The sequence below is a fragment of the Electrophorus electricus genome, chromosome 23, assembly GCF_013358815.1.
Source record: "Electrophorus electricus isolate fEleEle1 chromosome 23, fEleEle1.pri, whole genome shotgun sequence".
Classification (NCBI taxonomy): Eukaryota; Metazoa; Chordata; class Actinopteri; order Gymnotiformes; family Gymnotidae; genus Electrophorus; species Electrophorus electricus.
In genome coordinates, this window is record NC_049557.1 from 10352226 (window position 1) to 10379652 (window position 27427).

The window sequence follows — 27427 nt, forward strand, 5'->3', positions numbered from 1 at the left end:
AAAAAGTCTTATAAGCCTTACAGGAAGTGTGTGTGCGTGTGTGTGTGCGTGTGCGCCTGTGTGAGTGCGTGTGTGCACGCACGCGTCTGTGTGTGTGTGTGTGTGTGTGCACACGTTGGCCACAGTTTCTCTGTATACGGGAACATGAAACTGTGGTTTCCTCTCTGCTCTGCTACATGTAGGACCGAGCTTTCAGTCAGTCACTTCCGTCAGAAGAGAGAAAAAGAACGAGAGACACTCCTGTTATGAAAAGCATCCTTATGTTTCACAGCCATTTTCTGGCAGTCTAAAGATGGTTCAAGAAAATATCGTCACACGTCTCCCGTACAGCTAAGCTCTGGTCAGCAGTTTGTAAACTCTAAACCAGTGTGATTGCAACCCCAGTTTACTGACTCACCTCACAACTAAGGGACCCTGTATTTTTATTCTCATTAATCACCATTCACTGAACTGTGTTTTGACACTACACTAAACACCTGTTACGGAGCCTGACAGAGGTCTCTATTTCCTCAAACTCCAGCGGTACTGTAAACATCACAGCAGTCTACCGAATGGAACGAAGAACATCATAACGTAACCACGACTCTGGTTCAGACGTGCAGCCATGAGCCTTTCTCCTGTTAACCCTTTGACGGACACCAGCAGAGGTTTTGGCGCTGCAGGCAAATGAGATACTGAGATAGTAACAGGACTGAGAAATCTAAAATGATGTAACAATAACGAATTATTTCTATTTATAGCCAATAATCACATTTTAGAACCATGCTGAGAACTCTACGATCACGCCTGCAAAACCTAAATAAAATAAATTTTAAGTCATTTTAATTGACATTTTAGGAATATATCAGTGTTTCTGTCACTTTTTAAGCTAATGATTGTGTTCAAGTGTATTTTTAATATGATCATCAGGACACCTTTAAAATGAAAACTACAAAGGAATTTGTCAAGTAATTTGTAATCTTAACGCTTGACTTTTCATTCATTACAAAGTCTGAGAAAAGTGGAGAATTCCAGCCCTCTAGAACTCATGCTTTGCTCTTTTTTGGCGGGACGAACATGAACGTGAACTTCATCTGTGGGGCAGCTGTACTGCAGGTGCACGTAGGGTGGTTATGTGCTACTGATCCACATCTGATAGACGTCTTATAAATGTGACTGCAGAGAATTCAACACTGCAGCCAGATAAGGGACACGGAGATAACAACATGTTCCTTTGACACATTTAATTCTTAGTTTCACATAAGAATTTATAGCATGCACTACAAGAGTGGTAACTGCATCTGGGTATGTCGGAGAGACGGACAGAGAGAGGGAGACAATAAGCGTCTTTCATAAGTGGCAGCTGTTTCATTCTCTTCTGGAATTCTGCTCTGTTCAGCACTCCACTGTAAAACACATCACTCATATTGTAACACCACACTGTTACACCATTTCATATCATTATATCATATCGTTACACATCAGCCAACTTTAGTGATGTCACCTGGCTCTCACACAAAAGAAACCCTTTTCTCAGCTTCATGGCTGAGGAGCAGGACTTGTTCTTTTCCACCGTGTGTGTCTGGACTGAGAGGACTCGCGGCAGGACGCGGGGCAGGAGGCGTTGGGGCCTGTGGACCAGACAGAGTGCTGTAGGCGCATCTCAGCGGGCTCAGACGTCACGGTGGCACGTGCAGTATTGTGAAGACGCTTACACGCATCTCCAGCCGAGCTGCCAGATCCCACCATAGCAGGCCGGGCCGGACTGAGCCTCTCTCCGTGGGTCCTGAACCACACCACACTCTCTCCCTGTTAGTCCTACCCTTGACCTCGGCGTTAAAGGTTATCATAAGGGCATGAAAGGTTTGTATGGGGTTGTCAGTCTCACCAGTTATGCAGCTAACCAGCAGTCCAGACAGCACTGTTGCGCTGGTGGACAGCGCGCCGAAGTAGAGATACGATACGGAGTAGATGTTCTGCAGACCGGGCTGACTGCGAACAAGAAAAACCCACAGACACTGGAACAGGGCCCTGAATTCAGACTGGGCTCCGGTTCCATTTACATACACTCTTATGCAGAGTGATTTACACAAATATGTAGAATTAGTCTGTGCTTCCCGTGTAATGTTGAATATTAATTCAATCATTGGCCAATATTGTAAATTTTCACAAAGACACAAAGGAATCAATCATGACAGCTAAGCTGAGACAGGCATGTTTGCGTTTAAGCTCAGGCCTGCGGGACTCACCCGCTCTGCTGGGGGTCTGATGGGGAGAGAGCCGAAGGTCTGGAATAGGTTGTGGTGTTGACAGACAGGCAGGAGGCAGCGCTGGTGGGCAGGACACCCATCCTCACAGGGCTCGGAGGGTAGATGGAGCTTCCGGCCGCAAGCCACAAAGACAGGACAAATCCCACTGCCACTCCTGAGAACACACCCTGGGGGCAGGACAGACATGCTCTGCGGGCAGGACAGATGGAAACTGGGCCAATCTGAGGCTTTTCTGTTGTTGAAGTTACGGGGAGAGATCACATGCTAGTTTAAACTAGTAAAAGTCCGAGTTGTGCTTTATATGTGCACAATCTACCAGTGTGTTCTGAAGGTAAAGAATTTTTACTTCTGTATTAATGGATGAATGGACATGTGTGTTTGAATCTACAAAAGACACTTTGTAATCAGCGAGAATGAACAGTGTAAAGCTTCTTACTGCATTATTAGTGGCTGGAATGAACATGCCCAGAATAAAAGCTCCCAGCAGTGGGCCGTTGACCACGCCCATGACCGTAAACGAGCCCTGTGATTGGCAGAGAGCACATACTCTTAAAGGTGTGGGAGTTTATGCCGAGCTTACTGGCAAGCGGCCAGCGTGGTGCGTGGGTGACGTACCTGTAGTACGCCCCAGTCCAGCAGAGAGCAGAGAGCCGCTGTGGTCATACAGCCCACCCCGTACAGGAACGCTGAAACACACAACAGCAATGTAACGTGTTGTCACAACGTGCTGACCTCACACAGCAGAGCTGGGGCCAATTAATCTACACACAGTTTACAGTTTTCAGAATTTCTGGTTACATTTTATAAGTTTACAGTTACTGCTGAGTTTAAGATGCTAAAGTCTAACCATCACACAGTAAACCACCCCCCATCACGCAGTGAGCTATACTCCCCCATCCTCAATAACTATATCAGAAACATGATCATAGAGGAAGTTGACGACTTGCTGTGCCTACATAGTGCTTTGGAGAGTACAATCTGCTTCCTCTGTGAGGAACCAATCAGATACGGCTTCAGCAGGTCCTCCATGGTAACCGCTGCCATGGCGTTGATACTGGTGGAGGCCGTGCTGAGGAACACAGGGGTAATTAATCTTTCTGAAACAGGGAGAGCAGCGTCAGTAAAACATTAAACATATCACATATCAGACTTAACAGCGCTGGAGCCTTTAGCGTCTACAATCATTTTTTCTCTGAAGTGGATTAAAAGGTTTTGAGTTTAGAGAATGAAGTTTACATTGGAGGTGACAGACTTAGGACTGTACTGCATGTCATAAGATCTGTACAGAATTACATCTACACTGCAGGTTATCTAGACTGATGTTTATACAGTATGTCTACACAACATGTCAAAGGAGAGGTCTATCCAGTATTCCAGCATATGGTCTATAAACAATGTCATGTGGGAGGTTTATACTGCACCTTAAAGTTCCGCTATAGGCACAGGCAACGAAAAGACCAGGAATGCCAGGAAGATTCCGGAAAATATCCAGCACCATATATGGCATGTACTACGACCACAATGGGAATATAATGCGGTCAGTAATCATGGTGGATTTACAGTGGTTTCAGTGTTAGTGATGAAGGTTGGTACAAATGGATGCACATTTAAACTGAACGTCACGTTTGCTGTCTCAGGGACCGACAGACACACCAACACACTGAAGGTCAGAGGGAAACATTCCCTGGGAGTACACAGGCTAGAGGGATCCAAGCATCTGGATTACGACCTGCAGGTCTCACACACGTTTTCACTCTAATTCATAGCATCTTATATATTTATCAGTTTGACCATTTGTGTGCTTCCTGGGAATTGAACCCATGACCTCGGTGTTGGACTACCAGGTGCTACAGGGTCTACTTAAAAACCAACTCATAATGACTGACCTGATCCGGAGCGGAAATCCTGCCAGATTTCAGAGGGTCGCACTGTGAGTAGAGAGCAAACATCACAATGCCACAGGCAGCAGCACTGCTCACAATCAGACACAAACCCACCTGGTTCACAAACAGAGCCCTGAAACACAAACACACACCTGGAAACACTAATACACCTGGTTCACACACACAAATACCTGGAAACACAAACCCACCTGGTTCACAAACAGAGCCCTGAAACACAAACACACACCTGGAAACACTAATACACCTGGTTCACACACACAAATACCTGGAAACACAAACCCACCTGGTTCACAAACAGAGCCCTGAAACACAAACACACACCTGGAAACACTAATACACCTGGTTCACACACACAAATACCTGGAAACACAAACCCACCTGGTTCACAAACAGAGCCCTGAAACACAAACACACACCTGGAAACACTAATACACCTGGTTCACACACACAAATACCTGGAAACACAAACCCACCTGGTTCACAAACAGAGCCCTGAAACACAAACACACACCTGGAAACACTAATACACCTGGTTCACACATACAAATACCTGGAAACACAAACCCACCTGGTTCACAAACACCTGGAAATACAAACACACATGGTTCAAAACACACAAACATCTGAAACTCAAACACATCTGGTTCACACACACAATTACCTGGAAACAAACACACCTGGTTCACAAACACCAGGAAACACAAACACACATGGTTCACAAACACCTGGAAACACAAGCACACCTGGTTCAAAACATACAAACACTTGGAAACACAAATATGCCACACCATCGCATTGCGAACTGTAGTCAGAGTACCAGACGCTCGCCTTTCCACAGGCGTGCTGAGTGGTGGACCTAAGAGGTCATGGGATCAGCATCTGCCTATGGTTCTTGGAAATATGCCAAAGGCACTTAACCCCATTTGACCTCATTCTGCTCTCACCATTGTGCCTGCCTCTCCGTCCTGCACGACACGTAGCGCTGCACCTGTGCCTGGTTTGCAGCGTACATCGACAACCATAGCAGTGTCCCTCCCACGGTGAAACTCCAGAATGAGTAACGTCTTTGAGGATCAAAGCCAAAACTGTGTGTGTGCGAGACAACACAGATCGTTACTGTTGTTCAGTGATAGTTATTAGGTAGAAGAATGATAAATCTTTAACTTGATGTCATCTTGGCGAGGCAAAGCTTGTATCGTACTCATTGAAGTTGATGCGGGAGCCGTTGCTGGCAATCTCCAGAACCTTGGCAGGTCCTCCCACCAGGAGGGTGCCGTACGTGAAGACCACAATAAAGCCAGAGAGCATGATGACTACCTGAAACACATCTGTCCACACCACCGCCTTCATCCCTCCCTGCAGACAGACGGGAACGCTAAGCCTAACCCAGAGCTGCACCTCATTAGATGGAACTTTATTTAGTGTGTATCTGTACAGACATTATTTAGTTTGTATCTGTTTGTACAGTCGTTATTTAGTGCGTATCTGTTTGTATACACATTATTTAGTTTGTATAGTTTACATCATTATTTAGCTCTGCTAGGCTAATGCTCTGCTAGTGGGTTGTGTAAGAGGACAGAGTTCACCAGTCCGCAGGGGCTCACCACAGTGGTGTAGAATGTACAGATGAAGCCAGTGGAGAAAAGAGATGCCCACATATTCAACCCTGTAGCTGGATCACCACACACACACGTTTACACATTTCATATTTTTAAAACCAACCCTTTCAATTATTAAACATGTGGCAGACTTTAAATATTATGAGTAAATCATATTCGAGTGGCAAGTTGTAAATATTTGCTTCTAGGTGTGTGTGTGTGTGTGTGTGTGTGTGTGTGTGTGTGTGTGTGTGTGTGTGTGTGTGTGTGTGTGTGTGTGTGTGTGTGTGTGTGTGTGTGTGTGTGTGTGTCTACCTCACCATGTACATTCACATGTGCGTACACACACTCACACCCAACCCTACCTTGATTCAAAATGAGAGCTGGAGCCAAAATGACAATTCCAGTGTAGAGCAGCTACACAGAGAGATCGTTAGATTAGAGACCATTAGAGATCCACGCAGAGAGACCCAGAGGCCCTGTCCAAAATCATTTTATGTGCATTATTTACAAGAAACATTCACACCAATCAGTGAAGGAATGTGAAGATAAGACGAGACGAGATGAGACGAGACGAGATGAGAGGAGACAAGACAAGAAAACGACTATTAATTCACATACAGAAATTAAAGTGATCCAGCAGTGCATATGTAAGACAAACACAGAATACACAATGGGTAGTTAAACATAACAAACAATAGAATAAAAAGATATATATATATATAAACTTGCAGTTACAGCTGCTGTTCAGGCCATAGTTGCTGCTACAGTTAGTGTTACAGTATTGTTACTCAGTAATAAGTGAAGTAGCCATAAATGCAGTATTTGTGTAAATTATATTGTACAAAGAACAACATGTGATGTTGGTGTAAGACAGGATCTTACTGTTGCTATGAGAAACTGCAAACTTCCCAACAGCTGCATTCCTCTGCCAAATCTCATTCTCAAATACTAACACACACACACACACACACACACACACAGATAAAACACGTTTGATCTTAAACTGCAAAGACAGATTCACTCTCCATCTCCAAATTACTCGCATTCTGCTGTGAGGTGGAGTCTCACTCTGTGTGTGTGTGGGGGGGGGGGGGGGTATGACAGTGTGCGTGTGTATGAGTGTGTGTGAGGGTGTGTGTGTGTGTGTGTGTGTGCAGAGGGCACACCTGGTTTGAGCTGGTTATGTGTAGGCGGTAGAAGACAGGTAGGAATAGCAATGCAGTGAGCAGGGAGTTCAGTGTCTGGCCCAAACACATGTAGAGGAACTTCAGCCCGTACAGGTAAGCCTCAGATGGTACGCCCAGCACCTGTACGGCGGACATGAAGCTGGCGCACAGAGACATGCCCACGGGCAGGGGTGCCATGCGCCGGCCCCCGGTGAAGAAATGCTCCACCTCAGAGTCCCCCGCAACCCTCCGCATGGACTGCACCAGGCCAATGGTCAGAGACACCAGCATCATGGACGCGAACACGGCGTAGTCGGCCAGGCGGAACCCCTGTCTGTCTGTCTCAGGGTCTCTCCCGCTGTACATTCTGCTCTTCGGAACGTCCGGGTCTGTCTCTCCTGTCGCTGGGGATTCCAGCTGTACAAACAAACTCTGGAAAGATATTAACATTCTTCATCGACCCCCTGCCTTACCTCCATAAACTCTCTTCTCTGGTCACAATAATGGTGAGAAGGAACAGAGAAGGTTACGACAAGTCTGAGCACACATAAATGCTCCTGAAGATACACAGCAATATTGTGTATGAAGAGTTCTATGGTTCTATGCATATTAACGATCCTTAAGCTATAAAGAATACACCGATTCGACATAAGAAAAGTTCTTCTTTTTTAAGCAGTGTTATCCGGTCCTGTCGTTATGCTTTCTGTTTTGTAGGCCCTGTTTAAGGCTTATTTAATCCCTGTAAACTAGGACCAGATTTAGAAGAGCAAAACTGATGAAATAACTCTGTTTCTCACTGTATTCAGGAAAGCGCAAACTTACCGATGCCTTTTCTTCACAAGTGAGTCCACAAGTGTTCCAGCTGATGGCAGGGCCAAGACCAGCCAAGTCACCGCCTGCGACCGCGGAGATCGTGGGGAGACTGTGGGGAGACTGTGGTGAGACTGTGGTGATCTAAGATAAGCAGCAGATGAGAGCTCGCTCGGCTGCGCCGGCGCTACCTGACTACACAAGAGCCACTTCAGGTGTCACACTGCTTTGCGGATTAAGGGTGGTAGCAGAGGTGGAGCTTGGCAAAATAAAGATTTCTTGAGCAGGAGGGTGAGGTGTGCTTGGGATCTGTGGTACTCTGGGGTGACCCAAACAGTGTAGCCTTTTGTATTTGTAGTATGGGGTGTATCTGGGTCCGAGAATGTGGTTAAGATAGGAGGGACGTGAAGTAGGACTCAAAATCTGCAATCTGACTGCATCCATATCTGCTACCAGCTTAGGGAATCATCTAGAAGAGGTCATTACAGAGTTAACCAACCTGAATAAATGCGTTGGCAAATTACCAAAGCCCTTCACAAGCTGACGCACACGAGCAGTGTACATGCTAAACTTTGTAGTGCACACGGGACCAAAGCAATGACATCACCAACCCTTCACTTCTGGCCATGAGCGCACAGAAGCATGAACAGATGAAACTCATTTTAACTGTGTAGATACAGACACAAAATCCAGACCTTATAAAGTGTGTATACTCAAATTGTATTAGTTTTCCTCTCTCTCTCTCTCTCTCTCTCTCTCTCTCTCTCTCTCTCTCTCTCTCTCTCTCTCTCTCTCTCTCTCTCTCTCTCTCTCTCTCTCTCTCTCTCTCTCTCTCTCTCTCTTTAAATGGTGTGTGTCTGTTATCTTTGGAAAGCAGCTTTTACCTTACAATAGAATGGGCATTTATTTGCATCTAGGTTACGCGCAGTGACGGAGGGCAGTCGGCGGCACAGGCACCACTCAGCCGCAAGGTGGCGGTAATAAAATAAACTCGCTAAATTCCGCAGCTGCTAGCGGAGACGAAAAAGCACCGCAGCAGACTTCAGCTACGACAGGTCGGTGAGGTTCAGTGTAATACTGAGAATTATACTGAGTTTTATTAATAGTGTTATTGTATAAAAGTGTCCCACAAATGGCATTTAATAGTCGAGGTAAAACAACCTGCTGTTTGCTAACTTAAAATAGTGAACAAGCTGCAATTTCAAACACCAATATATTCTTGGCTACTTAACCTAGCTAACCTAGCAAACATTTTTGAAAGGAAATAAAATAACGGATTTAGGTAGATAGTAGCGACACTTGTTGGCCCACTTTTCTATTCTTTTTTCATAAAACAATGTATTCGGTATGGTAAACATGTCCCGGTCCTCTCCTTTTGCACCGTACAGGCGTATCAAGGCGTTTAGCGACATGTCTGTCTGTCTTGTGGTCTGTTGTATTTGTGTTTCTGGACAGATTTTGTTGCTGTTGTTGTTGTTGTTGTTGTTGTTTTTGTTGTTTATTTAGTTGTGTTGTGTTGTGTTACATAGTCTTAGCTAGTCTCCAACACTTCCCATGGTTGTTTTGCCTCATAGTCTCATAGTCGTGACGGTTCCCTCCTCTCACGTCTGGGCCTGTGCGTGTATGTGACCGTTCGCTCTCCTCCCCTGAATAAAACATTTGTTCTAATTTCGTGTTCTTGCTTCAGAACTATTAATTCCTCTGTACCAGTGATTCTAACCCACTCCTTACCGCACTTAGTACGGTGGTCTGCGTGTTACTACTGGTGTTGGAGTTAGTCCCCATGGCAGAAGATCATCTGACGTGTAGGGTGGAGACAGGCACGTTCACACCCACAAGGTGTCGGGTGGCTGTGATTTTCTGCCCCTCTGTTGTGACTCATCCAGTAGCCGGTGGTGTTAGACATCCACACCGTTCACAGATTGTTGTTGCACTGAAATTAACGCCTAGCCAGCCCTACACGGAGTGTTTTTGTGTGTAGGTTTTATTTTATTTTGGGGGGGAGGATTGTGGTGTTCATGTTTGTGAATATCTGCACGTTTAGCTTTTGGAACTTGGACATGCTTCTGTGTTGATGTGTTTAGAAACTCTTAATGTGTTCAGTTTGATCTCTGCATAGATCTGTAAGTTTATTTCTTTGAATGTTTTTCTTTATTTATTGTGTGACACTAATGGGGTGTGTGTGTGTGTGTGTGTGTGTGTGTGTGTGTGTGTGTGTGTGTGTGTGTGTCGCTTTAGGCTTGGCCCAGCGATGCCTAAGAAGTTCCAGGGTGAGAACTCCAAGGCAGTGGCAGCGCGGGCCCGGAAGGCGGAGGCCAAGGCGGCAGCAGACGCGCGGAAGCAGCGGGAGCTGGAGGACGCGCTGTGGGAGGACAACGACAAACACGCGCTGAAGAAGGAGCAGAGGAAGGTCAGACTCCACCCGCTTCCCCGCCCTAGCCTCCAGCTTTATTCCTACCCGCCACCCACACCCCATCCAGCATGGCCTCCTCCCATACCTCCACACACCCCACCCCTCCACCCCGGTCTCCACCCACACTACTCCAGCCTGGTCTCCACCTCTACAGGACTATTGGAGAACACCACCACCTGTTTTTTTTTTTATTATAGTAGGGCTGGTCTGTGAATCAATATTGACCTTTACAGTCCTGATGTCATAGAAAGTTGCAATTTGGGCTGACGTACAAATCACACACTTGTCTTGTGGTGTTTGAATGTCTGCCCTCATCCTGGATGAGTGCGACTATTCTAACAAATCACTAAATTCACATGAAAAAAAAAAAAAATTGATCAAAATTAGAGTTTAGTTTTTAATCATGTCACATTAAGGTGACCACTGTGTTTTCATACAATGCATATTTCAGTTATGTAATATAATCGCAATACAGTATGTGCATATGAGAACCAGTGAAACTCCAGTGCCCAGAGACACAGTCCTGCTTCCTGACTCGTCACCACTGGGTGGCGCTAGTGACACTGTCTTCTCCAGTCTGCCTGTCTGGTACTGTGGAGCTGACGTTATTCCCTCCTGCTAAAAAAAATGCTGACGTTTGGAATAATGAGCTGAAAGCACAAAACCGGATTTTTTGAGAAGTGGATATCAGTCTCTGGATGTCCTCCCCAGATCACAGCGCCAGAAACTGGCGTCTCTCCGGATCGGCCCAGATCACTCACCTGTCTGCTGGGTGTAGAGCTGTCTGCTGTAGGCAAGCACGAAGTCTAATTGAATCAGTTTTCTCCCTCCACTGAACTGAGGACGTGCAGCTCTTCCCACACAGTAGTGAGGACCTGGGGCTTGCTACATCCTCAGGGAATAAGGCCCCCGCTAACTCCCCGCTAACTCCTCTGGAACCTGACGCTGGTTGTGTTGATGTAACGGTCATCCCTCTTCTCATCTATTCAGTCAGTCATGTCTGTTCTCTCTCTGTCATGCTGCTGATGTCTCTGTTATTTTCCTTCTCTCCTCTCTCTCCCTCCATCCCCCCTCTCTCTGTCTGTTTCTGTCGTTTACCTGCCTGTTTCCCTGGAGGAGCTTATTTTAGTTCCGAGGTGTGTCTCTGCGCTCTTTGATTGACCCAGTTGTCTTTGCTCTGAGGCCTGGGGCTTTGACGGCACCCCTTTCATCTGAGTGCTCTGCTGTGATTGGCCTATTTTAGATTATCTGAGTTTTGGTTGGTCAGTCTGTCAGACCCTTACCGTGATTGGTCTGTGTTTGTGTGATGTTGGCTGTTTGAGTCTCTGGTGTGACCTCTCACCTGTAGTCTTTGTTGACTGGACTTGGTGAGGTTGCGCGTGTGTGTGCGCGCACGCGGCTTTTACTTTTGTGTTTTGTTCACCCTGATGGTGCATGATTTATTTTATTTTTTTTCTTGAAACCATTCTTGTTGTTTACTATGTTAACATGTTTACAATGTTATCCTAAAAACAATTCTCTCTCTCTCTCGCTATCTCTCGCTCTCTCTCTGATGTATTATTGAGCGTGTGGTGACTGAGTGCTTGTCACCGGCAGTGTTGGCAGGTGTTCTGGTGCTCTTAGTTAAGTGTGGAGCTCTTCCTGACAGGCTCTTGTTTCTGCCGGCTTGTCACCTGATCCTCCGTGGGCCACGCCCTTGTCACCTGATTCTTTGCGGGGCCACGCCCATTGCTGACACCTGCCAGCACAAACACTCTGCTAATTACACGGTGCTTGGTAGCCAGCCTGGCCGACCCTGGAGCCACGCCTCTTCCTCCTAGAGCCACGCCTCTTCCTTGTAAGCAGGAAGTCGGCCCTTTGTGAGCCCCAGAGCGCACCAAAATTGAGGGCTTGTGGATGCTAATTTGGGTAGCATGCAGGTCTCTGGAGACGGAGAACACCTCGATTAACACCTCGATTTAACTGTGTTAGTGGGGCGCTGGAGCCTCAGGGGTTCCTCCTTCCTGAGGTGTGTGTATGAGTGAGTGAGTATATGAGTGTACGTGTGTGTGCACCGCATGTGCACACTACCTGCAGGCTCTTCTGTTTCCAATTACTTTCTGATGTCACTTCCTGTAACTGGTGGAAAGTGAAATATGATGGCCTTGAAATTAATTGCTTGTTTTTTCCGAGTCTCCTGGAAGACACTGTGGCATAAATATACAGGAATGGAATGTAGGGCACGTGTGTCGTCATGGACCTGATGGGACATAGTAACACACTCAACCGCGTTTCTGTGTGTGTATTAACTCGTGACCTCTGACCCACGGACGCCCAGCGTTAAACATCCAGCCCTGTGGATTACAGCGAAAGGAAAACTCTTTTAAAGTTTAAAGTGCTGTGAATTCTTATAGCTTTAGTCTGTCTGTGTGTGAAATCTTGAACTGTCTGAAGTTATATTTATAAAGCACCTTTCAAGGAACCCAAGGTCACTTTACAATGAACACACATACATAGAGGCAGCTTTGACATCCAGTCACACAGCAAATTCTTAACTAGAAACCTCAGTCCCCTTGGGGACAGAATCGGGTGCAGGGGAGAGAGGACAACACCCAGGACAGAGAACCGTCCACCACTGGGCATGTAGACAGTGACGCACACTAGGACAACTCTCTTAGACATGCGCACACACATTAGGACTATTTACTTGTGATAGCCAGTTAACCTGACCTCCATGTTTTTGGACTGTGGGAATAAACCACAGACCCCTCAGGAATCCCACATGCACACAGAGAACATGGAAACTCCACCCAGATAGCAACTCGAACCAGAAACCCTAATGCTGAGACTCTAACACACTAACCACCAAGCCACCAGCACGGTGGCTCAGCACGACAGACTTCAGCTGAGTAGAGTAAGCATGGAGTATAGGTTTCTCCTCTGTCTGTATGTGTAGGATGAGAGGGAGAAGAAGCGTCTGGAGGCTCTGGAGCGGAAGCGAGAGAACCAGCGCCTTCTGGAGGAGGAAGACTCCAAGATGAAGGGCAAGCAGACCCGAGAGGCTCCAGGGAAAGTGACGCGAGCCCAGATCGAGGAGAACCTTCTCCGAGACCAAACACTCCGAGAGCCCAAGGAGAAAGGTGCGTCCTCGCTCCACACACACACACACACACACACACACACACACACCATGCTCACGACACAGAGGTGAATTCAGGTCACTTCGGCTTCCCTTTAATCTGCGTGGCGTTCTTCTGCAGACTGTCATGAAGCAGTTTTACAGACAAGCCTGTAGGGGGCAACAATGGGGAAGAAGAAGAAGAAGAAGAAGAAACGTACATGGGTCAAGCAGCTTTGAGTAGAGCAGTTGGACAAAGATTTACATACACAACAGGAGTGAATGTCGTCTTAAAACAGGCCGTCTGGTTGTGGAGCTGAGTCCCGTATAGTTTAGATTAACGGAACTGTTCTGCCTGTCTGCAAGTGAAACACTACTGCCCTCGCTGGTAGAATGCTGGAACTGCACATATGTAGAAGTCCGTAGGTTCTCTATGAAGTTGTTTGTTTTTGTTTGTTTGTTTTCCTCAGATTTTCTAGAGTGTTTTTAAAAGAGTTGGCGCCGCCACTTCGGCCCATTCCTGCCCTGGACCCTGTCCTAACCCCTCTTTTGCTGTCTTTATGTGTGTGTGTTTCTCCTCTTCACCAGCAGAGAAGAGTCACCTGGAGACGCCTCTGGAGGAGAACATTAACCGGCTCGTTCTGGAAGAGGGCTCGGCACGGACCATCCAGGAGGCCATAGCAGTACTCAGGTGCGTACGGTGGGGCAGTGGTGGCTCAGTGGTGAAGGTACTGGACTAGTAATCAGAAGGTTGCCAGTTCAAGTCCCACCTCTGCCAAGTTCCCACTGTTTGGTCTCTGTGCAAAACCCTTAAGCCTCAATTACTCAAGTTCAGTCATAATTGTAAATCCCTTTGGACAAAATCCATAAGTGTACGGTATGTGTTGGTTTAAGTGTAAGCTGGTGTTTCTTGTACATTTGCATATGTTTAAAGGCAACACGTTATACCACTGTTCCTTTAAATGATAATGAGCTGCTGTCAGCCTTGTCCACCAGTTGCCATGGTAGTGTCCCGCCCACCCTGTGATGATGCGATTTTGGCGTTGCACTACCATGGCAACTGTTGAGCGTGAATCTCTGGGGCAGGGGGCGGGGCCTACAATGGCATCTGTGATTCACGGAAAGTCATTAAACTTCTTTGAATCAGCAGGAAGAAATTCTGGAGACATGAATTCGCATTCTGCTCCTCGTTAATCATGTGCTGGAGTTTCATCTTAACCTCACTGTGGTTCCTGCAGCAATTAACTCTAATAACATTACAAAATGGCCTCTGTAAAGTTACCTAAGGTGCTAGCATTCGTTAGTACTAATCAGGCAAAGAAACACAGCATCAGTGTTTAGTAAATTCTTACGTTTCCCTCGTGTGTATTTTGGCCGTGGACAGTTGCTGGTCTTCCCTCTTATAGTAAAGTTGCCCTTGCCAGTCCTGTGCTATACCGACCCAGGCTGGAGCGGCAGTCGGACGCAGTGTGTCTGACACACACGTTCAGGATTTTGCAGACTATAGCTGGGACGTTGCCATGAAAAAATCAACTTTTAAGCACTCAGCTCTTCTGTCCTGTGTGGCTGGGAGCCAGGCGGGCGATTTGTGCTGCTCTGTTCAGCCAACACCGGAGCGCTTCCCATGATGGCGCTTACAAAATGTCAGTGGGTGCAGCGTACGTGAGAAACTTTCAACTTTTGCAAAGGTAGCAAGTTCTCAGGCCATGGGTGGAGATTCTCAGATTGAGGTGGTGTTATCCTAACGATTCCCCTCTTGACTAATCTGTACAGCTCTGTCAACTCACGTCACAGTTTGGGGGTTGGTAGACTCAGCAAAGAGCTATGTGCACAAGCACTGAAAAAGAGAATTGTTCATAAAACGTTCCCCTTTAAAGCCCAGCTGCGGTACAGCCCTACTCACCTTGTTGCTTGGCACTGTGCAGACTGGATCGTCCATACACACTGCCACCAGTGGTCAGTAGTGGTTTTGCAGCATTTTGCTCAGAGGTCAAGAGTAACACTGAGCATACACAGTGAGTGTGGCGTCTGTACGCCACACGTATCTCGTGTTGACATCGACAGCATAGTATGTGTGCGGACTATGGATATGTTTTAGGTGGGGTGGCTAGTTCAGTCTGTGTGCGTGTTTGGCTTTTTCAGCACTAAAGAGGACCTGGACCGGCACCCTGAGCGGAGAATGAAGGCTGCGTACACCGCGTTCGAGGAGGCCAACATGCCGAGACTGAGAGCGGAGAACCCCAACATGCGTCTGTCTCAGCTGAAACAGCAGCTGAAGAAAGAGTGGGCCAAGTGTCCTGAGAACCCACTCAATCAGCACTTCAGCCCCTACAACGCCAAGTAACCGACAACACCATCAAACTACAGCGGCTCAAAGACTGACACGCCCAGCTGGGCGCCAGGAACTCGCAGCCAAACGGCAGATTGAAGTTTTCACAGAAAAACGTAATTAAGATCTTTCTAGTCTTTGGGCCCTCCCTCCCCCTTCCTAGTTACAGTGCAGAAGCAGACAGTGGACGAGAGAAGACGTCTGATTACAGAGCAGCAGCAGACAGTGGATGAGTGCAGTCTGATTACAGAGCAGCAGCAGACGGTGGACGAGTGCAGTCTGATTTACCTGTCATATCAAAGTGCGAAAGTCCCACATCTGTCACGTTCACGTCTGTGAGCCGTTTGATTGATTTGAAGGTTTTGGAACCATCGAAGATTAGAAAGAAGGTAAAGAAATAAAAGTGAGATGGAGAGGGAATGTGTGTGTGCATATATGTGTGTGTGTGTGAGTTTTCTTTGTGTTTTAAAACAAATAAACACCGTGCACTTGAATACCTTGTTTGGGCTGTCCCGGGACACGGAATGATGGCAGGCCTGTCAGCAGCCGTGCGAAGCCTGCTGTGTGGAAACAGCTGTAGTCTCAACTCTTTAACACCTGACTGGTGGTGGTGGAGGGGGGTCACTCTTTCAGGTGCCCTGTGCAAATGTTTAAGGACTCTGAGTTGCTGAATGTGGTGCCTTCTGTCATAGTGGAAGCATGCTTGTCCCAACCAGATGAAGATCCCGTATTCTGATATCCATGTCCTCCATAGCCTTGCCTGATCTCCTCTTTGGCACACCTGTCTGGCAGGTGTATGTTGTAGGTGCATGTTTACACACTCATCCATCTCCTTCTCCACCCTGCCCATCGCTGATCGGGCATGGTGGAGAATGGGACCTTATTTGGGTGGTGCACCGTTCTCCCACAGCAGTGACCGCTGGTACTGTGAAGTGCTGGTGTCACTGCTGGGTGGAGAAATGGAGGTGTCCAGAAATGAGAGATGGAGCATCTAAAAACTGCTCCTGACCACAGCTGCTTCGTTAGACTGTACATGCACATGTACAAAGAGTTTGCGTGTGCAGAGAAGGTTGGGAAATAACAATTATATGGGCACTTAAAATACTTCAGAGTTAAACTGAAAGGTGACAGGAGCTTCACATGAGGGGTGGAGTTAACAAACATGTGAATCCAGTGAAGACTGAAGTCAGAACTTCAGTTCTGGTGTGAGCCAGAACTTCCTTACAGTACATTATAGTACTCTACACTATAGTACTCTACAGTACACTATAATACTCTACACTATAGTACTCTACAGTACATTATAGTACTCTACACTGTAGTACTCTATACTCAAAGGTTCAGTACACTAGAGTACTGTACAGTACTCTACAGTACCTTATAGTACTCTACACTATAGTACTCTATACTCAAAGGTACAGTACACTAGAGTACTCTACAGTACATTATAGTACTCTACAGTATACTATAGTAATCTACAGCACCTTATAGTACTCTACACTAGTACTCTACAGTACATTATAGTACTCTACAGTACATTCTAGTACTCTATAGTACTCTACTCAAAGGTACAGTACACTAGAGTACTGTACAGTACTCTACAGTACCTTATAGTACTCTACACTATAGTATCTTACAGTACAGTACACTATAGTACCATACAGTACTCTACAGTATAGTATTCTACAGTACAGTAGACTATAGTGCCTTACAGCACTCTACACTAGTGCTCTACAGTACAGTAGACTACAGTACCTTACAGCACTCTACAGTACAGTACACTATAGTACTCTACACTAGTACTCTATAGTACACTATAGTACTCTACACTATTACTATACACTAGTACTCCACACCAGTACTCTATAGAACAGTACACTATAGTACTCCGCACTAGTACTCTGCCGGACACTATAGTACTCTACACTAATACTCTATAGTACACTGTACTACCCTACAGTGCTCCACAGTACACTATAGTACTGTACAGTACTCTACAGTATAGTACTCTACAGTACACTATAGTACTCTGCACTAGTATTGTACAGTACACTACAGTACCTTACAGTACTCTACAGTACACTATAGTACTCTGCACTAGTACTGTACAGTACACTAGAGTACCTTACAGTACTCTTCCTTACATTTACACCTTCCCCCTTTTTAGTCAAACATATTTGATGCTTACATTTTGCTTTAGTTTCGCTATGAGGCCAATATAAAAAGCAATGGAGGCTCATGCCCAACTGTCTGCTCTATAAATGAATAGAATTCCTATATAAATAGATAAAGTGGAATTGAGTTAAAAGTCTTTAAGATGGCTGCTACTAATGTTTTAGCTGTGAATCTTACTGTGGTTTATTTTTTGCATCATCGTATGTACACGACCACATGAGCGAATCTAAGCAGAGTGTGGGGTTTGCGTGAGTATAATTGGTGGCATAAATGCTAATTGCATTGTTGGACTTGTATCTTCAGTGCATAATAATAATAATAATAATAATAGCTATAATAATAAGAACAATAATAAGTAATCATTCTGATAATAGCTGAACAGACTCGTGGTTCCTGGGCTGTGGGCTGCTAGCACTCGCCCTGCATTCAGAAGACCTTCTGACTCCTGGAACAATAATAATATTAAACATTGATATTAAATTTGCTGAATGAAGAGGCATGTCTTTTCTCTCATGAGGTGTGTGTGTGATTGTGAAATGGTGAGTAATCATTTTATGTGAGGTTTCCTAGTAAGTTTCTGTAATCAGTGTGTAAATATCCACTCTTACTTTGTGGTCAATCGCTGTCCATCTGAAAAACCTCTGTCATCCAGATCGCTTTTGTTCCCAGTTCTCCCACTAACACCATTCAATATCCCCGTTAGGCGTCTGAGGAAGTTGATATATACGTTAATAAACGTACATTTGCGCTGTGTCTTTACATAAATGTATAAAGAACAGTAAGTACTCCTGTGACGCGATCGCAATGGAGAAGGCTCCTGCACGCTGAGTCATGCAGTAATACCAAAGTCCCATGATCCTTTGCTTCTGTTTGATGTTTGTTGTCCATTTCTCTCTAGTCTATCAAACTGAGCAAATAAAAGCTCCAGCACCTGCTGCCGAGGACTGTCTCGTTCAGCGCTCCTGAACTTGCTATAGTCCTTTAAGCAGGAATCCGTGCAGCCAATTAAAATTACCAAATTTAAATGTTGATTATCTACTGAGTAAAGGGGTTTGAGATAATCAAAATGAAATAAATGTTATGGTTATCATTGTTATTGTAATGTCGTCCCATGAGCCTACTGGCTGCTGGAGAAGAGGATGGTGAGGTTTTCCAGAATGCTTTCTACCCATTTGGAACTCCTGAGGAGCTTCACAGGAACCGGGGGCACAGCTCTGAGTCAGTGGTGATCTGATGACCCAACAACCTGGGTTCCATGGTTCCAACCCCGTCCTGATGGACTTGCTCTCAGCCAGTATGTCATCACCAGTGTGACCAGGACCGTCACCTACCCCGGTCCTGCTGCCACACCGTTCTGCTGTGCAGGTCCAGCAGGTCTTTGGGACCTGTTCCAACCCCTCTGATGTTCGGCCATGAGATCAGGACGTCCTCTGAGCTCGTGTTCCGAGGCTGTTCGCTGGGATTCGGGGCGTGTCCATACCAGCGAACTCCACCGCTGCGCTCACAATGTGCTCCGGCTCAGCCAGAGGCACCAGGGTGGTGCCAGCACTCACCAGAAGCAAGCGCATTACCCACAATGCCAGGGAAGCCCCTCTGACCAGGCCTGCGTGGTCTGGGTGTCGGACTGTAGTGGTCCAAAGGGACTCACCCTGTATTACCTCTGTGGAGGACAGACTGTCTTACATGGCCTCCTTTATTAGTGGAGTAATGAATCTTTTATGTGCCGTTAATTGTGGATTTGGTTGCAGTCATTCTGTTCTTAGCATCATTCGTTTTTATTGTTAATTTCCCCTGTTTATTATTATTATTATTATTATTATTATTACAGATAGGATTCTGTAAGGACGCTTTACAGACAGGACTCAGCTTTTCCAATCACACACACCGAGGAGAAGCAGTAGTCAGTTTACACACAGCAAACTGTCAGAAACCACAGCCCCCTGGGAGACTGCACCAGGTGGAGAAGGCAAGGAGGTTCAGACCAGGACAGAGCACCATCCCTGGACACACACACACACACACACACACACACACACACACACAGGTCACATTTATACAGGACCATTTTGAATATCCAATCAACCTAAGCTCTATGTTTTGGTTAATTCTCCTTTTCACTCGTTCGTTTTGTCTTTTGCCTGTTGTGCTTGTTTAAATAAACGTCGAGTGAAGATTCTGTGAGACTTCTTCCACCCCGACGCTTCGTCATCATCATCATCAGTATTTCTGACGGAGACTGAACGGTGATGTTGACTTCCTGGCATCACTGGCTCGTCTGCCTTTATGTTGGGCTTATTTGTCCTTTCGGATGGGCCATCTGTCATCTACAGCCAAGCCGTAGCTCCTGCAGAGGCGACGGGGATCTGGAATAGGACTAGAATACATCATAACGCTGACGTTAACAAAGCACCAGGGTCCACCATCGTGACTCTGTGTGTGTGTGTGTGTGTGTGTGTGTGTGTGGTGGCGGCCGGGGGGGGGGGGGGGGGGGGGGTATTCGCTCGGTTGGGTTCCACCATATTTCCGGCGATATCTCGTGAGCTCCTTTGGAAAACGCGCAAACCTTCGCAAAAAAACAAAAAAAACCCCAACAAACATTGCCTCCGAGATTCTTGGGTTTTTGCCTTCGCTGTGTCACATCGACACGCAACCTCTCAGTGGAAGTGTCATCCCAGTGTGGGTGATGTTTGTCTCCTTGACAAAGCAGAAACACTGAAACACACTCGGAAGATTTTCATTCCCCAGTCTCTTTTATTCATTTTCTTCAGCAGTGCGAATGGGGCTGTCTTTAGCCTGTTTGACGGTTTTATCGAAGTGGAAAATGTGTTTTCTAAGACAAATTTATCGGATGCGATTACGGATTATCAGATGTGCCCCGTAGAGACGGTTAATGAAAACGCAGCTCCTTCCTGGGTTCAGGGCGTTTTCTGCAGCCTGCACTCACAAGCAGACCTGATCTGCACGGATCAGGACACTGGAAGTGTCCTGTACCCTGCAGGACACTGGAAGTGGCATTATTCTGTTTTTGTTCGTTTGTTTTTAAACATATCACAGGCTTGGTGTACGTTCAGTACACACAACCTCTGACTAGATCTGTCAGCAGTCATGTTTTCTGCCGTTTTCATTGTATTTGAATTTCCAGTGAGCTTTCGGTTCTGCGTCATGCACAGCTGAGCGGAGCGGTTTGTGCGCGCGGAGTCTAACGCGCTCGTGGGTTGGCGTCCCGGAGAAGCCCCACTGCCATACAGAGCACGCGGATAAAAATAGCACGGAATTCCCTCATCGAGGTAGCGCGCAGGCAGCGCTTGGATTTGCCGCAGAATGCCAGACCAGTTCCCGAAAGACGGATATCTTTTAAGTGACACTAGCATCACTGCGAACCATATTTAGTTTATAGGGGTGTGACTGCCTCAACGTGGAATTGCTTTTTGCACTCCGGGTCTGTGTACTAAATCTCACCCAGTAAACATGTGACGGTGGATAGAGACACGTAGGTTATTCTTATACACAGAATGAGGCGAGTCTGATCTCAGTAAAGAACAGCAGTGATCTCTCCCCTCCCCACCAATACCACTGTTGTGTTTCCTAATTTGGTGCTAACAGTGGAAATCTGGATCATAAAAGTCGGTTGTTCTTAGACCTACGGGCTTGTTTCATTTGCTGCACAAGCACGCTAAAGCGCTCAGATTTATGGTGACATTTACACTGGGTTAGGCAACATTTGGCAGGCGACCATTTCTAGACAGACCGGCACAAGGGCTTAGTGGTCTACTTTAAGTCAAATGTCTTCCCTCTGAGAGCCCTGCTCCCCTCTGAGGTCTGAGGTTTGCTCCCCTCTGAGGTCTGAGGTTTGCTCCCCTCTGGCTCCCTGGTGTTCAGATACTGCTTGCTGACCAGCACACAGTTCCTGTAGCTCCTCAGGCTTTGTGTGTGTGTGTGTGTGTGTGTGTGTGTGTGTGTGTGGCCGGGAAGATGAGAGGCTTTTGGTGGGCCTTTGAACTCCTCACCATCAATGGCACATCTCGTTTCCAGAGTGTTCTGTGTCCATACACTCCTCTGTCTCTTCATCTCACTCCTAATACACTCCATATACATGGAGGGTGAACACGTTAAGAGTGAGATTGCTGCATAGGGTAAAATGTGAAGTGTGGTGTTTTGCACTCTGATGTTAGTCACCCCCCCCCGTGTGTGTGTGTGTGTGTGTGTGTGTGTGTGTGTGTGTGTGTGTGCTGCGCATCTCTTTGTCACCCAGGCCATTTGCATGCTAGCTCTTAACAGGCTGGGTTGCTCTTTCTTCACTCTGCATCCTAATCATGCGTCTCCGAGAGCCCCTGGCCAGCCCCTCAGTCTGAGACCAGCCTCGCCTCACCGCCTTGCTCCAGCCAGACACTTCCTCCACGACTCCAGTCAACTTCACATAAGCTGGACACAACCCAGGCTGACTCAACTCGTCCTGAAGGACAGAAGGTAAGAGCACTGTGTTCTGTGTTTGTTATCAAGTTAGTGGTTGAAAGTCTATTAGAGTCGGAGAGAATGACTGAATGACCAAAAAAAAAGACCAAACAGTACATAAAAATGGTCGGGTGCAAGGTAGAGATTCTGTACAGGCTCTGAGGGACTGCCTGTGTAACCACATACTCAACAGTTCTAAATCTCATCTGGCTTTCTGAATTTGCCTGGTTTAATGAAATATAACCATGATGTAGCCATTTTCTAGCAAGTAAAGGGTCGCGTGATATATCAGTATATTTTTGCCATTAATGCTCCTTACGTATACTTGAGGTTTAGGGGTACATGATGTCCCTGAGGTGTTTGCGTGTGTGGTGTCCGTGATGTGCTTGTGTGTGTGATGTCTGTACGGTGTTTGTGTGTGTGGTGTCCGTAAGGTGTTTGTGTGTGTGTGATGTGTAATGCAGATGTCAAAGATGTAAAAGAGTAAAATGTGTGTTTTGATTCATCCTAAAAAATATTCCCTCCCACTCTGGTGCCCCCCACCCCCCGTTTCTCTCTCTGTTTCTCATTCTTTCTCTCTGTCTATGTCTGTCTGTCTCCCACTCTGTCACTCTCTCTGTTTGTTTCTCACTCTTTCTCTCTCTCTCTCTATCACACTCGTGTGTGCATGTGTGTGTGTGTGTGTGTGTGTGTGCGCGTGTGTGTGTGTGTGCATGTGTGTGTGTGTGTGCGCGTGTGTGTGTGTGTGCATGTGTGTGTGTGTGTGCGTGTGTGTGTGTGCGTGCGTGCGTGCGTGTGTGTGTGTGTGTGTGTGCATGTGTGTGTGTGTGTGTGTGCGTGCGTGCGTGTGTGCGTGTGTGTGTGTGTGTGTGTGTGTGTGTGTGTGTGTGTGTGCATGTGTGTGTGTGTGTGCGTGCGTGTGTGTGTGTGTGCGTGCGTGCGTGCGTGCGTGTGTGTGTGTGTATGTTTGTGTGTTTTCGTAGAGCTAAAGTAATAACTGATCAGGAAGACTCATCTGTTAGTGACAGGGCCTCTCCAGCTCTGCAGCAGCTGAAACACTGAAGCACTTCTGTAAACATTCAACTGCAGCTAGAGCCACACACACACACGCGCTCACACACACACACGCACGTACACACACACACACACACACACACACGTACAAACACATACACACACACAGCTATTCTTGTCTTGTTGCACATATAATTTCTCAGATTTATGTGTTTATGTTCAGTCATGCCTGCATTCGAACCCTTAAGGTGAAGGCTACGTACCAACGAAAGTGCCCCTCTCGCACTGTGGTCATAGGATCAGTTCCTCTTCATACATATGAAAGTGTATGGGAAATGGAGCCCAAGCACACCTGATCTGAGATCAGTGCTGCTGTTTCCCCTGCTGTGGCTGCTGGCTGTGGGGGTCTGAGTCCAGAACAGTGCCTATGGCTAAATTAAATGAGATCTATATTTAGTCAGCCAATGGTCACGGGTGAGAGGCTATCGTCGTGTTTACTGAACAGGTCTAATGGCAGAGCGCAGGTAAGGATAAATAATACAAACACAGGGGCCTACCCAGAGGAACTGCTTGAAGACTACACAGATACACTAAACACTACACATGGAAGCTGTCTGAACACTATACAGAGAAACTGAACCCTACACAGAGAAATTGTCTGAACAATACCCAGAGAAACTGTCTGAACACTGCACAGAGAAGCTGTCTGAACACTACACAGACAAGCTGTCTGAATACTACCCAGAGAAGCTGCCTGAACACTACACAGAGAAGCTGAATACTTCACAGAGAAACTGAACACCACACAGAGAAACTGAACACTATGCAGAAAAACAACACTATGCAGAGAAGCTGTCTGAATACTACACAGAGAAGCTGACTGAACATTACACAGAGAAGCTGTCCAAATACTACACAGAGAGGCTGCCTAAACACTACACAGAGAAACTGAATGCTACACAGAGAGGCTATCTGAACACTACCCAGAGAGGCTGTCTGAACACTACACAGAGAAGCTGTCTGAACACTACACAGAGAATCTGCCTTAACACTACCCAGAGAAACTGAACACTACACAGAGAGGCTGTCTGAACACTACCCAGAGAAGCTGCCTGAACACTACACAGAGAAGCTGAATACTTCACAGAGAAACTGAACACTACCCAGAGAAGCTGCCTGAACACTACACAGAGAAACTGAACACTACACAGAGAAGCTGCTCTCTCTGCTCAGCACACATGGCATGCCAGAGGCCTGTGACTGCTATGGTGCTCCAAGCAGGAGATGTGTTAGATATCTGATTCTGTAACTGTGGATCCAACTGACTGCTGAGCTGAGGTATTGCACATCATGATTCACGAGTGGGTTTATATAAGAAACACTAGTCACCATGGTTCTATTTTGAGGACACAGACATGTCTAAATGAAATTTACAACTAAAAATACATTGGTGTAAATCATTTTTACTTTGTATGTGGTTCAATTCACTGAATGCAACAGTACAAAATTTTAAAACTGTTCTTGTTGTGGACATAACCAAGCCTTGCCTGTATTGTCCACTGTGGTGTGTTAAGTACAGTTGGCCGTATTATCCTGGACTCCAGGGTCACCAGGCTTCTGCACTCTGTATATTCACACTGTTCAGATCCCCAGGAGTTCCTGGAGTCCGCAACATCCTGGTAATGACACGCAGGAGCATATCAGCATGGAATTACACTCAATGTGTGTGTGGGTCACAGCAGGTGACAGTACACACAAACTAAACAGTTCAGGACCCCTTCAGAACCCCCACGCCAGCCCTCCACACATATACACACACACACACACACACACACACACACACACACACACACACACACACACACACACACACACACACACACACAGACAGACAGGGAGTGGGATAGGAAGGTTAATAATGAATGTGCTTGTAGGCACTACCTCTAAAACCAGTAAGCAAATGATACTTCGTGTAGCCTTGTCCAGGTTTCGAGGACTAATTATCTAATGAAAACGATCGGGTTTCTCCGGTTGCCGTCTCACATCCTCGTTACATTTCGACTCGCGCGCGCGGCCCTCACCGAAAACAACGCGCACTCTGGGTGAAAACTCTCAAATCGTCTACCAACTTTTCTTGAGTTTCCTGAGGCTTACAATAAAATAAAATAAAAAAAACACCACATGGACCGTCATATCTGTCGCCATATTTTCGGACTTTTTGTTGGGTGACATTAAAACGTAGATCAGTTGGATTACTCATCAGATATTGTTTTCTTCCTTTGCAGGGTGCCGTAGGATGACTTTCCGCTTGGTTTCCCTACTGACTCGGGCCTGCGGTTACACATCGGCCTGAAAACGTCGCGTTATCATGACTTCTGACTTTTAGATGCATTTTGGGACCGCACAATGGGACCGGATTCGGTCGAGCGCTGCGCGCCCTCTCCCCGCCTGCCGTCGCCGTTAGGCTGCACCTCGTTCCTGCGCTCGTTCACGTAAGCTGCACACATTTTAAAGGGGACAGATCGTCGCGGGAGGGCGGCGTTCCCCGGAACTACACTGTGACGTGATGCGGCTGGTCCTTGTCAGACCTACCAATGAAACGAGCCGCCTTGACTCCACCGGGGCCGCACGCAGCGAAAGGGTGCCGGATCATTGCAGCGCAAAGCGGCACTCACTGCCCGCCGGAGGTGAGGAGGTGATGCAGCATCGGTACCCGCGCGCTGTGCAGCAGCAACAGCGCGTATCCACCCCGGAGCACAGGGGAGCGCAAACCTGCGCCGTTCCGTGTCCCCAAGCGGCGCCAGGTCGGTCCGCGCCGCTGTGCAGTCTGCCACCGCCGCCACCGGCGCAGAACACGCGCAGCTGTCTTTCATCAAAACAGAGCCAAGTGACGCTCCCCTTCCCTTTCGGTCAGGAAGACAGCACGACTGGCGAGCTGCAACGGGGCGGTCCACCAGCGCTAACAAGCCGAGGAACCAACCCGAGCCGCGAGTCCAGCTACTGCAAACACTCGATTCGTCGACACGGTCTTGGAGCGGGCGCGGTAGGAGCGCGAGCGCATTCTCCCACTAACCCCGTTTGCCAGCAGCACGGCGTCTGGTGCGCTCCGGGTTCTGCTGCGTCGCAATTGGGGTGTCAGCCTCGAGGGGATAATTGGGGCAAATCTGCAAATTGCCAGCAAGATCATTTCTCCTGCAGCTGCGGAAGGGAAGGCGCGTTACCAGAGGAGCAGCTGTTACAGTCACAGCCTCAGACCCGTGATTGTACGCCGCCACAACAGAGAAACCCTTTCGCCAACCTCCTGCAAAACACGCCACCATCGCAGTGCGTCCGCACGCACCCGCCAGGTGAAATCGCGCACAAGCTGGTATTGTTCAATCCCGACGAGCCGCAGCCGCCGCCGCCGCCTCAGTTACAGGTTCAGCAGCAGCGGCTCGTGAGGAGCAGCCTACCAAACTGCTGTGCGAGAGGATCGGCGGAGCTGAGGTCTCAGCAACCGTCTCTGCTGCAGCAACAAGCGCGAGCGACCCATGCGGAATGGCAGCAGTGCCGTGACAGCGACGGTCAGAGATCAGGCGACAGAAATCGCTCGTTACCGCAGCAGTGCCTCCGCTCGCAGCCCACCGACTGCTCGCCCGGCCGATGCCCGCGAGTCAGACCCTCGCCTGCGACGACACGGAGTAAAAGCAGTCCTCTCTCCACGGACAGCCGCCCGTGGGTGGACAACAACCCGCGGGGAGAGAACCAGCATAGAAGCGAAGGGCATCAGGTAACGGAGACGCGCTGTCTGTTTGCCTGCACAGACGTGCTCGCTGTGCTGGGTACATTTCTAGCTGCGTAGAGCAGCGCTGATACGCGGCCGTATCTCTGCGCTGCAGCGCTGCATCCTGCGCCCAGCGATATCAGGGCTGTGTGATAATCGGCTCGCCGGTTTTATGCCCATGAGAGCCCGCACTTTGACAGCTCGCTAGAAGACGCGCTTGCCGCGGTGTGAAGTCATGCCTGTGAACATTATAAAGCGCTACATTGGCAGGCTGCACGCACAGGGCCAGGAGTGTGTCAGAAACTGTGCGTGTGTTGCCAGGTTTGTGTTATAATGCAGCATACGACACACTGCTCGTGGTTTTCAGACGGTCTAGCATTAAGCTTCGGGAACCTTATGAAAACTGCAACAGGCTGTCAGCGCGAGCCTGCGCGGTCCGTGATGGCGCTCTGCA

At 47.4% G+C, this 27427-nt stretch overlaps 3 protein-coding genes across 7 annotated transcripts in view; 2 read left to right on the forward strand and 1 right to left on the reverse strand.

The window, feature by feature from the left end:
- Window positions 1-1262: 1262 nt before the first annotated feature.
- On the reverse strand, window positions 1263-7828 carry slc5a5 (solute carrier family 5 member 5). The gene is made up of 17 exons (XM_027026933.2): window positions 7743-7828; window positions 6921-7352; window positions 6637-6702; window positions 6117-6168; window positions 5758-5825; window positions 5355-5509; window positions 5098-5238; window positions 4136-4265; window positions 3671-3759; window positions 3206-3318; window positions 2865-2935; window positions 2686-2772; window positions 2229-2416; window positions 1868-1971; window positions 1695-1765; window positions 1484-1610; window positions 1263-1385 (listed from the first exon to the last, which is right to left on the reverse strand). The coding sequence occupies exons 2-16, from the start codon at window positions 7284-7286 to the stop codon at window positions 1491-1493; spliced, it is 1821 nt and encodes a 606-aa protein (XP_026882734.2). The 5' UTR covers window positions 7287-7352; window positions 7743-7828; the 3' UTR covers window positions 1263-1385; window positions 1484-1490.
- Window positions 7829-8696: 868 nt separating this feature from the next.
- ccdc124 (coiled-coil domain containing 124) lies at window positions 8697-16003 on the forward strand. 2 transcript variants are annotated; one of them, XM_035522195.1, is made up of 5 exons: window positions 8697-8785; window positions 9969-10140; window positions 13079-13262; window positions 13829-13931; window positions 15383-16003. In XM_035522195.1, exons 2-5 carry the CDS (start codon window positions 9982-9984, stop codon window positions 15582-15584), a joined length of 648 nt encoding a protein of 215 aa, XP_035378088.1. In that variant the 5' UTR covers window positions 8697-8785; window positions 9969-9981; the 3' UTR covers window positions 15585-16003. The 2 variants fall into 2 exon arrangements, with proteins under 2 accessions (XP_035378088.1, XP_035378089.1); XM_035522196.1 differs by having other exon boundaries at window positions 13832-13931.
- Window positions 16004-25776: 9773 nt separating this feature from the next.
- Window positions 25777-27427, forward strand: part of kcnn1b (potassium intermediate/small conductance calcium-activated channel, subfamily N, member 1b) — a 27574-nt gene continuing 25923 nt past the window's right edge. For all 4 annotated transcript variants that reach the window (XM_035522156.1, XM_035522158.1, XM_035522157.1 and 1 more), the window contains exon 1: window positions 25777-26979. In XM_035522156.1, coding sequence (XP_035378049.1) covers window positions 25777-26979 — 1203 coding nt within the window. The remainder of the gene's footprint in view (window positions 26980-27427) is intronic.